The 14,611-nt window shown below is 55.6% G+C and overlaps 1 protein-coding gene across 3 annotated transcripts in view; it reads left to right on the forward strand.

Annotated features, from left to right (window-relative positions):
• The first annotated feature begins 7,188 nt into the window (after window positions 1–7,188).
• The window catches only part of RBPMS2 (RNA binding protein, mRNA processing factor 2), a 33,383-nt gene continuing 25,960 nt past the window's right edge, over window positions 7,189–14,611 (forward strand). For 2 of the 3 annotated variants that reach the window (XR_011143751.1, XM_068958605.1), the window contains exon 1: window positions 7,203–7,528. Coding sequence is in view for 2 of the 3 variants with exons in the window: in XM_068958605.1 (XP_068814706.1) it covers window positions 7,469–7,528 (60 nt within the window). In the remaining variant the exon portion in view is untranslated. Of the gene's footprint in view, window positions 7,529–14,611 lie in introns of all 3 variants that reach the window. The other variant, XM_068958606.1, reaches the window with a different exon arrangement.

Here is a 14,611-nt window from a genome sequence, read left to right on the forward strand (position 1 = left end):
GGAACACAGGATCATTATTAACAAACGTGGAGCACTCTCAAAAATGAAACTCTCTGCGTTCCCACAGTCGCAGCTCAAAGGTGTAAAGTGTCTGTCTGAGGTTTACACATAGGTGTGGACGGGTAAGGCCAATAAACGGCCCACGTGGGCCTTGCAGCGAGCAGGCTGCAGGACTGCCATGCCACGGCCACGCTCCAGGGCTGCCCATCCCCTCTCCCAGGAGGAATGGCATGTCCTGCAGCTATTAAATAGCAGCAAAAGAACTAGGATCAGCAGGAGCCCAAATGGTTTTACAGGCCAGCCCTCTGAAACCAGATCCTCCACGGCATTTTGGGATGGCGCAGCCACGTGGCAATCGGCCCCCTACATTCAAGGGGTTGGCTGACTGCCATCCCCATTGCCATCTCAGGTTAGTTTGGGGCCAGATGGGTGAAACGGGGTGACAGGGCTGTGAGGAATGGCTGCGCTCTGCATGGGGCAGAGATGGGGCCTGGGAGATGGAGGACCCGGAGGGGCACCAGTAGAGTGTCACCAAGGAGCTGGGCTGGGTCAGTCTGGCCAAAAGGAGGTCGAAAGGTGTTTTACTGCAGCCTACAGCTCCTGGAGGGATAATTACAAAGGTGATGGAGCTACACTTTTCCTTAGTAGTGGCAGATGGTATAACATCGGGCAAAAGCCACAAATTGTGGCTTGGGAGGGTCAGGTTGGATGTAAGGGAAAATTTCTTGCCCAGAGCCTGGTGCAGCCCTGCGATGGGCACCCAGAGAGGTGGGGAGCTCCATCCTTGGGGGTCTTCAAGCCACGAGCAACCTCATCCAGTGCTCGTGACCACCCTGCTGTGAACAGGCTGTTGGACTGGAAACTCCAGAGATCCCTTCCCTCCAACAGAGATGATGCTATAACGAAAGTCTCCAAACATTTGTATGTCAATCTGTACCAAAAGCAGCATCTCAGGCCTGAAGCTTCCTCCTACCTGTGGCCAGAGAGGTCTGTGAAAACTAATTTAAGGTTCTGTAAAGAGTCTTTGGCGACTTTCAGCACCCAGTTTGCATGTGCCCATCACTCACCGTGGCTGTGTCAGCCAGCCTCATGGCACAGCGGGGCTGGTGCGCACTGCACACTTGGAAATCAGGGTTTCACTGTCTCCCATGTTTAGTGGCCTCTTCCCAGCCAGCACTGCAAATTGCAGTCAAGAATAATCAAGCAGAAAGACTAATAGGGCACGAGGCAAGAGCAGCTGGGCCAGAGAGAGGGGTGAGCAGGGGGATCTCCAGGGTGGGGTGAAGGAGAGAGCAGTCCTGGCGGAGTGGTCCTGCAAGCATGAGGCGAGGGCAAGGATGAGAGGGGGAATAGCTAGGGTGAGCAATGAGCAGAGGAAATCCCCCGCTTCATGTCTGGAGGGTGTACTCTCAGCCCCTTTCCATACACTGTACCTCAGACAGACTGGAAACGGCACAGGAGCCTCCTCTCTGTCCCAGGATAAGTGCCAGGCTCAGCCGTTGTCCCAGATAAGTCCAGAGAAAGAGTGAAACAACAGCGGGTGCCCTGCCTCCCTCTGGCTGTGGCACCTTGTCCAAAGCATGACACAGCCGTGCAACCTGCAATAGGCCTGGGGCTAGTGGGGACCTGAGGTATCACCCAAGACAACGCCCATTATCCCCAGAATGAAATTCCTGCCTCCTCTGCAGATGTGTGAACAAGTCCTGGCTAAGCCACGTGCCCAGGATCACAAAACGAGCAGACAGCAGGAGCCCAACCGCAGAGATACCTCTCTCCACTGTTGCCTGTAACCAGCACCTTAGTGGACCCTGCTCACATCTAGCCTGTCTCTGTACTGGTGACCTCCTTGCTCTGCCAATGGCCTCAGCAAACTCAGAGGACAGAGGTAAGAAAGAGCCCTTTGAAAATGCTGCTTTAGTTAAGCTGGGACAGTGTAAAACAGCAGATTGTCTACAGGTGGCTGTAGGTTCAAGTTCCACCCTGATTTCTCAGCTGATTACAACCTGCTTCTCTATAAATCACTTAAATACACCTTCTCCATGACCTACTTAATGGTTGCAAGCACCTGGCAGCTTTTACCCCCCCCCCCCCTTTCCCTGTGAGACAGAGTAGTTTTCTTTCCCCATTCGCAGATGGGATGGTGCAGGCTAGAGACGCTCATATTGGACACTGCGGCAGGGCAGCAGCCTGAGAAGGTGATAGTGATGCTTGGCAGCCTGGTAAATGCCAACCTCCAAGGGCCAGATATAACCCTGCATGTGTTGCCTGTCTCCACACGTGAAGTGGAAGATGCAAGATGCTCTGGAGATGAAGATGCTGTTTTCCAGCTGATAGTAAGTGCTTGGGGCTCTGGGCTGGCTCCTCTTGCTGCTGCCCAGGGCCCGCAGTGCCAAGGTCTCCCCAGCAAGCTGGTTTTTGCATTGCCTGCCTGCTCCTAGCTCTCCTCTGTGCTTGTGGCAGCCTGGTGTGGTTTTAGATGGGCATTGCTGCCAAATGATCCCTATGTTCCCTAGAGGCATTTGCTAATATAGTATGAGGGCAGAGAGACTTGGCCTATGGACAACTCCATACTAGGATTTTGAGAGAAGAGCCAAGAGCCAGCCCTCTGGACTAACCATTAAGCTGTATGGCCACTTTGGCACCTTTTTCAACTAAGAAGGTCACAAGGCTGTACCTAAAGGGGCATTTCCAAATGACTGCAGAAGACCATGTGGTCTTGGGTCTAGGAGCAACTTTTTGGTTTCACTTAGATGTTTCGAATCGGTGTGGATTTGGCTTTATTGCCAGCTCATCTACCCCAAATGGGAAGGGATATGGGAGAGGCTGGTGGGGGCAGACTGGATATGCGTAGCATCACCTCTGCTCTCCTCCCCAGTGCGTCTCAGTGGACATAGCATGGCAAGTACAGGGCCTCCAGTGTAGACCTTGGCTAGATCCCAGAGGTAAATACTACATGGTGTTACACTTGGCCTCCGCTGCCTTGGAGTGAAAAGCGTTGGTGTAAGAGTGTATTGCTGTAAAACTCAGATAAGCTTTGCCTGAATGAACCAGAACATCACCCCAGTTCTATGCTGGTTCCGCTGATCTGATCTTGGATCGCCCCCAGTTACGTTCAGCAACTCCACATAGAGAATGACCTGAAGGAAAAATTGTTGGGCAAAATCACTGCAGAGACATTACACTTCTTGGTGGACGCACTCACCTGTGGGGATTGGTAACAGTGACTGCTTCACTTATCCCACCTTCTGCCTACCCCATTCTTGCTGCAGCAGGGAACATCTGTCTCCCACCAGCGTGGTTGGTCGGACTGTTGGGGGCTACTGCATGCTGTTTTGCCACCATACTTTATAAGTGTAAAGGCTGTCTGGGTCTGATGTTGCCAGGGACATCGATGGGGCTTGTGAATCCCAGTGCACTGGGATACGGGGATGCTGCCACTGAATACAGCTTGCGCCGCCCCTGAGGGCGGCTGTACAAGCAGGACGCTTTTCTCATGCCCAACAGCAACAAAGCAAACCTTCCTGCAAAATGGACCAGGGGCTCTTTGGAAATTCAAATTTAGGCTGGCATTGGTGCCCAGAGTAAGTCACAGATGTGCTGGCTGCAAGGACCTGGGAGGTCTGTAGTCTATCACCTGCTTGAAGCAGGGCCGTTGCTGGGTAGCTGTGGCTTTGAAAGGCCGAGTCTGAATGCCATACCCTGGGGTTGGCCAGTACCAAGAAGAAATGGGCTTTGTGAAGGTAGGCTGTCAGGGGCACAGCAGGAACCAGGCACAGAAACCATCAGCAGATCTCATTTTAGCGCAGGGAGGGAGCAAGTCTCATAGCGGCACAGTGGATCCGCTTTCATTGCTCCAGTGTCACAGCTGTAGCAGCACTTCCGCTTGCGGTGGGTGTTTTTCCTGCTGTGGAAGAGACGGCGCATTTCCTCCCAACGTTAGCATATGCTCTCAGTACAGTTTCCTTCAGGGTCTGGTGAGAAACCCACTGTTTCTTTTTTCACTTCTAGCCATTAATATCTCCCTCCTCTTGCTGCAGGTTCTGCATCTGCTGCGGTTTCAGCCCTTCCAACTTCAAACCCAGAGTCCGTAGAAAGTAAAAACTGTGAACATGGAGAAAACTCAATGGGCTTGGTGAGGTTAGGTTATTTTTAGCTTCATTAGTGCTGGAAGCAAATATTCCTGGTCTTCATCAGAGTGGACTTCTCTGAGTCTTTTTTGACACCACAGGGAACCTATTCCTGGGCGCGCGTCACTTCTGTGCAGCCTGACATCGGGGGTGAAGCTCTCATGAAGCACAGGCTCTCATGCTGCATCGACAAGAGACCTTGTTCTGCCTTGCTCTGCTCGGGATCCAGCTGTGCTAAGCATCACAGGTGAATTGGCAGCTCTGCTCCTGGTTCGGCAGTGCTGGGTGTATTCTTTGTACAAAATGTTTCCAAACAAAACCTGTAAAACAATGTTCTAAACAGGAAAATTGGTTTTCTTAATTAAAAAGCACGGTTGGTTTTTGGCTGGAAGATACCTTCTGCACAAAGCATTTTGTGTGTGGTCGATTGGCAGCAGCTGGGTAGCTTCATGGGGCTTGGGCTTTCTGACTTAGCAGCTCATTACATAGAGAGCCTTACAAAAAGAAATAGTCGTCTTGCCACTGTCTATACAAAGTAACCAAGAACTTAACATACAAATCCACTGTGCTGCATGCAAACAGCTGCGGCTGTTAAAAGCCCTAGCCTAGAAAGCAAGGAAATGCAAAGCCAATGCTCCCAGGAGGACACACACATTTTTCTCCCCCAGACTCACCTCCTGCAATGAAATCCCCCGGCCCAGTGAGTGCTCGCTCAACAAGGGGAACGGCCTCGGTGATGGTGCAGCCTCTCCAGCATCTCCTTTGCGATGCTGGGAACCAGAGCTGAAGGACGTTAGTGCACTGGGGGGTGGTCTGGAGAAGGTTGAACTGAGGGTGAAATTTTCCTGGAGAGCCTCTGATAACGAGCCTCTGCATAACCAGGTGGAAAAGCAAGTTGCAGACAAGGCTGAGGCTTTAACACAGCAGCAAACCCAGGTGTCAGCAGAGAAATCAGCCGTAATTTCACCCAGCCACTTTCACACCCCTTCACAACATCCATATGACCAAAACTTCATCCTGGAGCTATTGCTGCAAGCAAATGTTAGGCATGTCTGTCAGAGTCACTTAATTGTGGAATAAGTCTAATTTTGAATTGAAATTTGACTCGGTTGGGGCAGCACGGGAAGGAGGTGATAAAGAGGCAGACGCATAGTCATGGAAGGGAGATGAATGCTTGGGATTTAGGAGGGGGCTCTCTGATTTTTGGGTGAGGCTTTTATAACAAACTCCTCGCGCGTTCCTGTTCATGATGACGCAGCCCAGTGCTGCTGCTATCACTGTCACAGTGTGCATATCTCTGCTGGGGCTGCTGCAGGCAGATGGCCTCCGCCCGGTTCCCAACGCACAGCCCTCGCTCACCTTCTCCTCCACAGTGACCCTGGCACTTCCCTGCCTGGCAGGAAAAGGAGTGCAGCAAGGCGGTGGGGGGGGGGAGGGGGGGGGCCGGGGCCATGCGTGCTGCTGCAGCGGGGCTAGATGAAGGAGGAGACACTGGCCAGGGCCCAAAGTTGGGTCTTCCAAGCGAGGTCCGCTTCAGAGCAGGAGGAAAGGAGGGCTAAATCCAGTGACTGCAGGGAACAACCAAAGTGGTGCCATACTAAGACATCAAGCTCGCAGGCTGTCCGGCATCCCCAGCTGAAGCCTGAACGAGGGCAGGCTGCAAGCTGGAGGGTGAAAGGGGTGATACCAGAGCGGACGTGCTGCAAGGGCGTTTCTGGCCAGGGCTAACCCTGGCAAGTTGGGGAGCGGGATCACACACTCCTTTTGCAGCTTAGTGAGCTTGATGGGAGCACTGGGGGAGAGCAGGGCTGGTGTTTCCTCTCTGTTTCACCCAGCCTTGGAGGTGAGGAAGCGGTGAGGACTGGGCATATTTGCAGCAAGCAGCGCTGGTTAAGCTAATGCGGCTCAGATCCCTTGAAGATCTCCCGCTTGGCAGGTTGACTCCAAACACCAACCCTTGGGCAAGTTTGAGACACAAAATCACCTTGAGAAAAGCTTCCTGTCCTGTTGCAGTCACCCTGCACATAGAGCAAGGCGCTGGTGCCTGATGTTCATGTTACACGTCCACCTCACGTCGGGACCGAGCAGTGGGGATGTGTCATGTGGGGATGAGGCACCTGCAATGTTGTTTACTCACGGGGCACCCTGTTACGCGTCCCTGCCCTCCAACCAGGGGCTGCCCTCCTGCATGAAAGCCCGTGGGAAGGCAGGACCCTCTTCATCCTCTCCGACTGCCACAGCAGAGATAGAAATGGGACCAGCTGCTCCCTGGGCACAGTGGGGATCTGGCACACCACCATCACCTCTGCACAAGGGAGCTGGTGACCCCTCCAGAGCCTGGTCCCAACCCGTGCCAACCTCTCTGCCCCACTTTGTTCGGATGAGGCCCTTAGGCTGCAGAAGGGCGAAGGATAGACGTGCCTCAAGCGTGCCCCTGGTAGCAGCCCGGACAGCAGGGCTGTGCTTCCAGCGCACACCGGCTGCCTGGAGGGGACCCGGGGCCACTGTCCTGGTGTTATGGGGCTGCTGTCCTAGGGGATATGGGACCACTCTCCCAGGGGTTACGGGGTCCATGTCCTGGGCTCATGGGGCTGCTGCCCCTAGGACCTGGGGCTGCTGTCAGGGGGTTACAGGGCTGCTGTCCCAGGGTAACGGGGCTACTCTCCTGGGCCCATGTGCCACTGTCCACAGAGCCCGGGGCCGCCGTCCCGGGGAGCTTGGACCTCTACGGGGTTCAGCCCCTTCCCCGCCCCATCCCAGGAGCGCCGGGGAAGGAGCAGCCCGGGCCGGTGCCAGCGGGGGCCGGTACAGGACGGGGGTGTGCCAGGGGCCGGCGGGCCCTTTAAGAAAGTTGCAGCCCGAAAGTTCATCAAAGTTGAGAAAGTTTTTCGTGGAAAGGGGAAAAAAAGCCAACAACAAAAAAAAAAGCCCGCACCCCCCTCCCGGGGGCGGGCCGGGCCGGGATTGGCGGCGGGCGGCCCGGGGGCGGCCCCGGGCGGGCGGGGCGGCTGCGGGCGGGTCCCGGCCCCGCTGCTCGGTGCGCGGCGGCGGCGGCGGCACCGGGAGCGGCGGCGGCGGGGGCTGGGGCTGGGGCGCGTCGGCCCCGCAGCTGCGGCTCGTTGCGCTCCACTCGGCCCCGCTCCGCCCGGCCCGGCCCAGCCCGGCCCGGCCCGGCCCTTAACAGCGCCGCGGTCCCGGGGCGCCGCATGTGAGCCGGGAAGGCACCGGAACCGCCCCGCACCGCCCCGCACCGCCCCCGCGCACCGGCCCCGCACCGGCACCCGCTCCCAGCCCCGCGGAGCTCCGGAGCAGCCGGCACCCCCCGCCCCCGGCACCCCACCATGAGCAACCTCAACAAGGACACCGAGCACACCAACGGCAGCGGCAACGTCGAGGAGGAGGTAGGACGGCGCGCTCGGCACCGGGCGCGGGGCTGCCGCTCCTGCCGGGCCGCGGCGAGCTCGGCACGGGGCGGCGGGGCAGAGTCCCCGGGCGGCGGCCCCGGCCGCGGCGGGGCACCCGAGGACGGGGCGTCGGGGCTGCCGTACCGGAGCCGGCGTCGGGGACCAAGGACAAGGTGGTGGGACAGCAGTACTGGGGCGCCGGAGGACTGGAGACAGGGCGTCGGGGCTGATCCGGGGCTGGGGGAGCGCGGTGGTGCGGTGAGCTGGACCCCTGGTAGGGACCTGGGCACTGAGGTGTTGGGGCTGGAGCACCGTGGGTGCAGGGGCTGCCTGGGAAAGGGGGAACTGTTGGTGGGGGTTGGATTGGGGATGGGGGCCAGGCTGGTGGCAGCCTGGGGCAGGGTGAGTCCTAGCTCCTGGCTGAGAGCACCCTCACCCACTTGGTGGCCCCTGGGGCAGGGGGCCTGGCAGACCCCTGCTCCCTTCAGCTTGGCATGATGGCTGCTCCCCAGGTGGAGGCTGCTGTGGGTAGAGGGTGCCCTGGGTGCAGGGTGCCCTGTCACCAAGCCCCTGTGGCTGGAGGGACTGGGCTTCTGCAGTTGGAGGCTGCTCTGCCCGTGTGAGCTGCTAGGGACAAATTTGGTCCGCCATGGTGGAGACCTCGTCCCGCTTCCTGTGCACCAGCAGCCTGGTGGGAATGGAGGACTGGGAAGCACCTTGCCTGTAAGCCTCGTTCCCCTAGATGACCGTTGCAAGCAGGAGCCTGGATACTGCTGGGCCCCATCCTGGGAGGGCTTGTGGGGCTTATTTTTCTCCAGCCATGTGCCGAAGCATCTGGAGCTGAGTGTGCAGTGCCGTTTGCTTGCCCTCCAGCTGCCAGAGCCGCTGGCTAGGCGCTGGCATTGCTAGTACCGCATTGTTCAGCTTGTCCTGCTCCTCGGGGAGGTGTTGGTGCAGTGGGTCGCGTGCTGCCCTCCATCTTAAAGATGGCTCCGGGAAAAGCCTGGTCATGGTAGTGTTTTGCTGCAGTCGTCCGCGCCTGGCCCTCGGGACTGGGGAGGTGCTCTGCCCCCTCCCCCAGCTCTCCTCGAGTGCGCCGTGCGCTCTTGCCGCCGCAACATGGCGCCCGGGTTGCTCCGCCACCCACCAAGAGGGCTGGACGGTCCTGTATGCTGGCTGCTCTGGGGCTGTTGTGCCCCCTCACCTCTGGCCCTGGTGTGGGGGGAAGAGGGTGGGATGGATCGGCAGGTGACAATGATGTGGTGGCTGTAGCTTTTTTTATTCCCTGTGCAGAGCAGGGCTTAGGCGATGCAGGAGGATGCGGCTGCAGTACGGCTGGTGGCATGTCCCAGCTTCACTGGGTGGCACTGGTATGGGTGGGCAGAGAAAGTGTTTGGGTTGTTTGGGGTCCTGTGAGGCTTTCGTAGTGTGGGAAGGCTCTGTACCAGGGGTTTCATGGACTGCGTGCACGCGCAGAAGACTCAATGCGGATCCTTGATCCGATTATTCACTGGCCTGCAAAACTCCCTGGGATCAATGCCGCTTGGTGCGTCCTCGCTGATGTTGCTTTGCCTTGGCTGGGACCTTGTGGGTGGTGGCTAGGTGAGCTCTGTGAGCTGGGGGAGAGTTTGCTTGCTCCCCTGCTGCTGCTGAGGGCTGCCTAGGTTTATGGTTGGGCAAAGTGGGTGCTGGAACTGGTGTCTTTATTGCACCTGTGAGCATGAAAATCCTGTCCCTTTGGGAGGAAGAAGGGAACCTAGCCCTCCCCAGGGTGAAGCTTGGCTGGAAAACCTAGTCTTAAAGCACCCCTGGGGAATGGGGCTGGCCTTGTGATGGCAGTTGAACAGAAATGTCCCTTGCCCTCCATCATCCACCTCCTGGGTGTTTGCAGGGAGCAGGATGGTTCAGCCCAGCCTGCTAGATGGTCTACTGCCTTGCTGGGCACCCCGGTGGAGCAGGGGTGTAGCAGAAGACCAACCCAGAGGCAGCAGAGAGTGCTCGGGAGGTGGTGGCAATATGCTGCAATTGGTGTGAGCTGTCATCCAAAGAGTGCCTTGCACTTCATTCCTGTTTTTCAGCGGTGCAGTGCTCTATTGGTCCAGCTGGGAACCAGCCCCCATCCCTGGTGGGATTGCTGTTGGAAAACCCTCTCTCCTTTGGGATCCCGCTGTCGCCACAAATAATGCTGTGGGTGACTTGCTGTGGGTTGGGCTCTGCGGTGGCTGCTCTGATCCTGTGGGAGCCCTCTGAATGCTTGCTTTTCCTCCCTGGCTGACCAGGGGCTCTTTCTCATGGCAGAAGCTAATGCTGGACTAGGAGAGATCTTGGGTTCAGGGTCCTGGCTTGGCCAGAATTTGGGCTAGCCTAGGATGTGGCCAGGAGTGCTCCCCTGATAGAAGGGAGCGAACAGTCCTGTAGCAATGTTTACTTTTAATGCCAAGTTGAATCCTTCCAGGCCAGCATAAGCAGGAGGGTGTGTTGGAATATCTTCCTGAGCTGTGTGGATGATGCTGCTGGATCCTGGTGCTGGGGACACAACTCTTTCTCACCATGAGTCTCTGTTGGTACTTTCCAGAGCAGTTGCAGAAGGGAGACGTGTGCCCCAGCTACAGCAGGGCGAAGCTCCCAAATTCAGCCGTTCCCTTTATCTAATCTGACAGTCCCTGGATCTCGCAGCCCCTTCCTGCCCAGTGACATGGGGAGGACAGGAATGTCTCTTGCTCCTCTCTAGGTCGTTAATGGGAATGTTAAACAAACAGGGCCTAATGTCAGTCCCTGCTGTTCCTCACCAGACACCTCCCCAAATTCGATACCTCGCCACTTACTGCTATCTTCTGTTTAGTTTTCCAGGCAGCCGCCAATCTGTGTGACAGCATACATCCCTGCCCTCCTGAGGGGTAGTGCGAGACTGTCAGCTGTCTAGATGCCACATACTCATTGCAGGCAGTGCTTCCTCCGGCAGCCAGAGGAGCGAGCTTGCTTGCTTGCTGTGGACGCTGCATGCTGTTTTTATATGGTTGTATTGTAATAAGGACCTCTTGTGTTTACCCCCATTGCCACCACAGTCTTGAGTGTTCAGTGTGGATGTGTCACTTCTATTCTGGTCCTGTGGCTCATAACTGATTTGGAAGCCTGAAGTTAATCCTTGTTCCTCAGGAGGTCCCTGGAAAGTTACAGGTACCTGGGGAGCAGGGGAAATTCGGAGCCTTGTTTAGGGTCCCAAAGCAGGTGGCTGGAGTGCATTGTTATCCCATGTGTCATCTTGTTGCTTTGTCCCTTCAAGGGAAGGGGCCAAGTCTCAAAGGCCTCCTTGTGGTGGGGGTTGCTGTCACAGTAGAGCTTGGACATCAGGGGCTGCTAAATGTGGAGAACTTCAAACGTGAAGCTGTGCTGGAGATCTGAGCGAGGAAGTTGGGCTAAGCACAGGTAAGGACCAGGCAAAGCTACCTGGTCATACCCTGCTGGGAAAGGATCATGTTCCCTGTTGGCCCATGGCAAGGGCTGTAGATGACATTGATTAGAGTTAGAAAATGCCCCGTTAGAGGAGGCAGAAAGCTCTTAGCTCCCAGACTGCTTCCACTGGGAGAATGGGCTGAGCTTTGGCTGGGCTAGGAGAGCGAGTACTACATTCCTGGCCTTTCTTAGCTGTTGCATGCTGGAGCTGCCAGAACCATCCAGAAATGCCACTGGTGAGCTGGCATGTGTTAGATGCTGGGTCTCTTTAGCGCTTCATGGACTGGTGCCAGACATCTCTTGATTTTTGTAATCTCTGCTTGAGTGGACCTAGATACCTCTTGCATGCATGGATTGTAATTCTCGGACTTGAAACAAATAAGGTTAACGTAATTTCTGAAGTCAAATGACTCTGATGCTACTCTTTGCTATGCAGAGCTCGAGGGTGTAGTAGTTATGGTCACCACTTGTTAATCTTCTTGTGTTCAATCTGGCTAAACCAGAGTGGTGTCTTAGAGCTGTTTTCATGCATCATAAAAGTATCTTCCATGTTAAATGCAGCTTTATGTTAGTGACAGATTGTTGGCTGAGCAATACCCTGAAGTCACCATGTAGGCAGAGGTTCTGGGAACTGGTGTGTTCCCAGACCTCTTCTTAGTCTATCAATGAGCCATTCTTACTGGGGGAGGGATGTGGGAATCTCCTTGTCCTGGTGCCTCTGTAAATACCCCTTGCAGGATAGCTTCCTTTTCCTTTCTTGCCCTTTGAGTTACAAGGTTGACTGGTCTCTTAAGTAGCTTTGAGTATTGATATCCCAAGTAGTCTCTGACAGGGTAACTGTTCTTCCTTCTGCTGCCTGGCTGTGTAGCTAGTCTAGTAAACGACACCTTGTTTCAGAAATGAATCTTCCTCCTTGGCTAGTCTGAGGAGGTGCTGAGTAGAGCTTTCCCTATGTGGCCTCCTAAGGAAGGAGTTTCTGGTGTTGCAGTAGCCTGCAGCAGTTATGAAGGGCCATGCTACCATCAAAATTGGAAACCAGCAAGGGACTGTGCCTTCCCCCCCTCAAGATGGGCAAAGCAGGAAGGATGCCCTAGATGATGTCTGGAGGGTAGCTGAGAGGGATTCAGGCTTTGCTGTCCTCCCTCATGGCTCTGCTAGAGGAATCGGCACTGAAGTCGGCTATGACTTTTGCCAGAACTGGTGCAGGAAGCTCTTGGAGGAGCCAAAAGCTCTTCTTGGCTTGCTGCTCTTGGCAGTGTTGAGCTCTGCCAAGTAATGAAGGCTGAGCTACTTGGATCATGAAGTGCTGCTTGTGCCTGTCCAGGCCTCCCAAGTGCCTGAAATGAAAGCTTTAAAGCCTTACCAGGAGGTGAATGTGGAAGTAAGATGGTCAGCACCTCATCTGTGGTGCTGAGAATCTTACCCTGGTGATTTACCTTGGTGACAGTGCCCCCTTCTTCAGAAGAGCAAGTAGGATAATGTAGCTCTGCCCAAAGCAAGTGAGAGGCAGGGCAGTGTTGGCTGTGCTAGATCTGGCTAGCTCTTCCCACCAGCCCTGCTGAGGACCAGATGCTTCAGAGGAAGGAGCAAGAGCTCCTGCAGCAAAATCTCAGACCTTCTTGCTAACCCCACTGAGGCATCTGTTGTGAGGCAGACTTTGGGCTGCCTGTTACATAGCTGAATGGCCCTGAGTCCCAGAGAGCTCTGGCCATCCCCGTGCAGTGGTGCCTTCTGGTTAGAGACTGTCTGAACTCCTTGGAGTGGCTGTAAATGTGGTGAATTGAATGGCAGCTGGTCATCTCCCTAGTGGCTTGATCCCTTTTCTTCTTCTGGGAGAAGTCAGCCTGCACCTTCTCTCTTGGAGTTCAAGCCACTAGCCAAGACCTGGCAGCCCTATCGGATCTGGAGGCAAGTCATCTCAAAAGCTTGTTCCCTGAGGAAGCCCAGAGGTATGCTTATATCACAGGCCATCCCCAGAATAGGAAAGTGCCTCCCATAGCAACAGCCACCATTATGTGAGAATGCTTTGTGTGGCAGAGGCCACAAGCATGAAGAATTCAGGTGTGCTGCAAAAAAACCATCTGCATGCCACATGGGATGGCTGAAACTGAATTCCTCCTGTGTGCTGAATGCTGTGTAGTTGGACCTGATGAGGGAGCAGGGCAGTGGGATGCAGCCCCTGTGCTGGACAGGCTGAATCTGGGATACACCGAAGTGTGTCAGGGTAGCTGTAATCCTGAGCCAATGCAGTGTCTCTGGGGATGAGGGACCCTGGAGTGCTGCAGGCAATAGTGCTGGTGCCGTGAGAGGTTGTGTGCCAAGTGACCCTTGCGTTGGCATGGCAAGAACAAATGCTGGATGCAACATTTTGCCCACTGCATGTGGGGCCGTGGCTGGATGGGAGGCCTGAAAGCTGCCTGTCCCTGGGCCTGCTGTCTCTTGAGTCAGTCCCACCAGAGAGGGGTGGTGTTTTGGGTAATGGCTGGATGGTAGAGGAATGTGGAGGCAGAGCACTTGCATGAGCTCTGGGCTCTGCTTGCCATGTCCCAGGTAGAGCTCTGGGGTAGTCAGGGTTTCCTTGTTCCCAGGGCTCTGCTGCTTGGAGGCAGGAGCATGGATGCTGCTGAGGTTTGCTCCGTCTAGTGAAGATCATCTCCTGCATCTAGCCCTGTGGACAGGGATAAGATGTTGACCTCTTCTGTGTGTCCTATGGGAAGGAACAGTCTTGAGCCCAACTGGCCAGTGCAGTAGGGCAGGAGAGACAGAACATAGGTATGAGATCCTGCCTTACCTTGATGTGCCCCATTGGCTGCTGGGAGAGGGGGGGTTCTCTAGATGACAGTCACATGAGACAGCATGTGCTGACTTTGTACAATGCTCTCCTTGATCACTCTGCCCAAGCTTACCCAGACACGGGCTCTAGCTGGTGGAAACCAGGGACCTGTGGGACAGTCTGCCCACACACAGGATCTCTAGCCCTGCTGCATAGCCCAGAAGTGATTATGGAAGTGTTGCACCTCTTAATTGAGATGTTCCCTCCTGCCTTACCATGCACCTGAGGATGTAGTGGTGGGTTCTTGCATTAATGTTAGCTCAGGTCCTGGTCCTCAGCTCTATGTCAGAAGCTGTTGGCCTGGGGACGCGTGTAATCTACTTTGAAGGGCAGCAGGCCAGGGTCTGTCTGAAAGTGGATTGAGCTGTGGTTCCTGTGGGCCAGCTCTTACAGCTGTGGCTTGAAGTGCAGAGCAAGCACCCGCCTCCTCGGGGATGTACTAGAAGAGGGGAGGAAGCATCACCTCCTGGTCTCTCACAGTGGGATGTGAGTTGGTGGAGGACTGGCTGTGACATGTTCTGTTTCTAGCTGGGGCCTTATAGCTTATGCTGTGTGCTGTATCCATTCTTATTATGCACTCTGCCCTGCTCCCCAGGCTGTCCTTCTGGGCCGATTGTCTCATATCTGCTTTGCCTGCTACATCATATGCACTGGTTACCCACTTGAGGTCTTGTGGGGAAGAGTGCCCTGTGGTGTGGAGGGAGGTCAAGGCATGTTGCTGGTCAGGCTTGGCATCCCTGGTGCCCTTTGGGTAGCATAGCTGCTCCCCACTGAGGAGTAGCCATGTCTTGCCC

This window comes from Struthio camelus, chromosome 12, assembly GCF_040807025.1.
Source record: "Struthio camelus isolate bStrCam1 chromosome 12, bStrCam1.hap1, whole genome shotgun sequence".
NCBI lineage: Eukaryota > Metazoa > Chordata > Aves > Struthioniformes > Struthionidae > Struthio > Struthio camelus.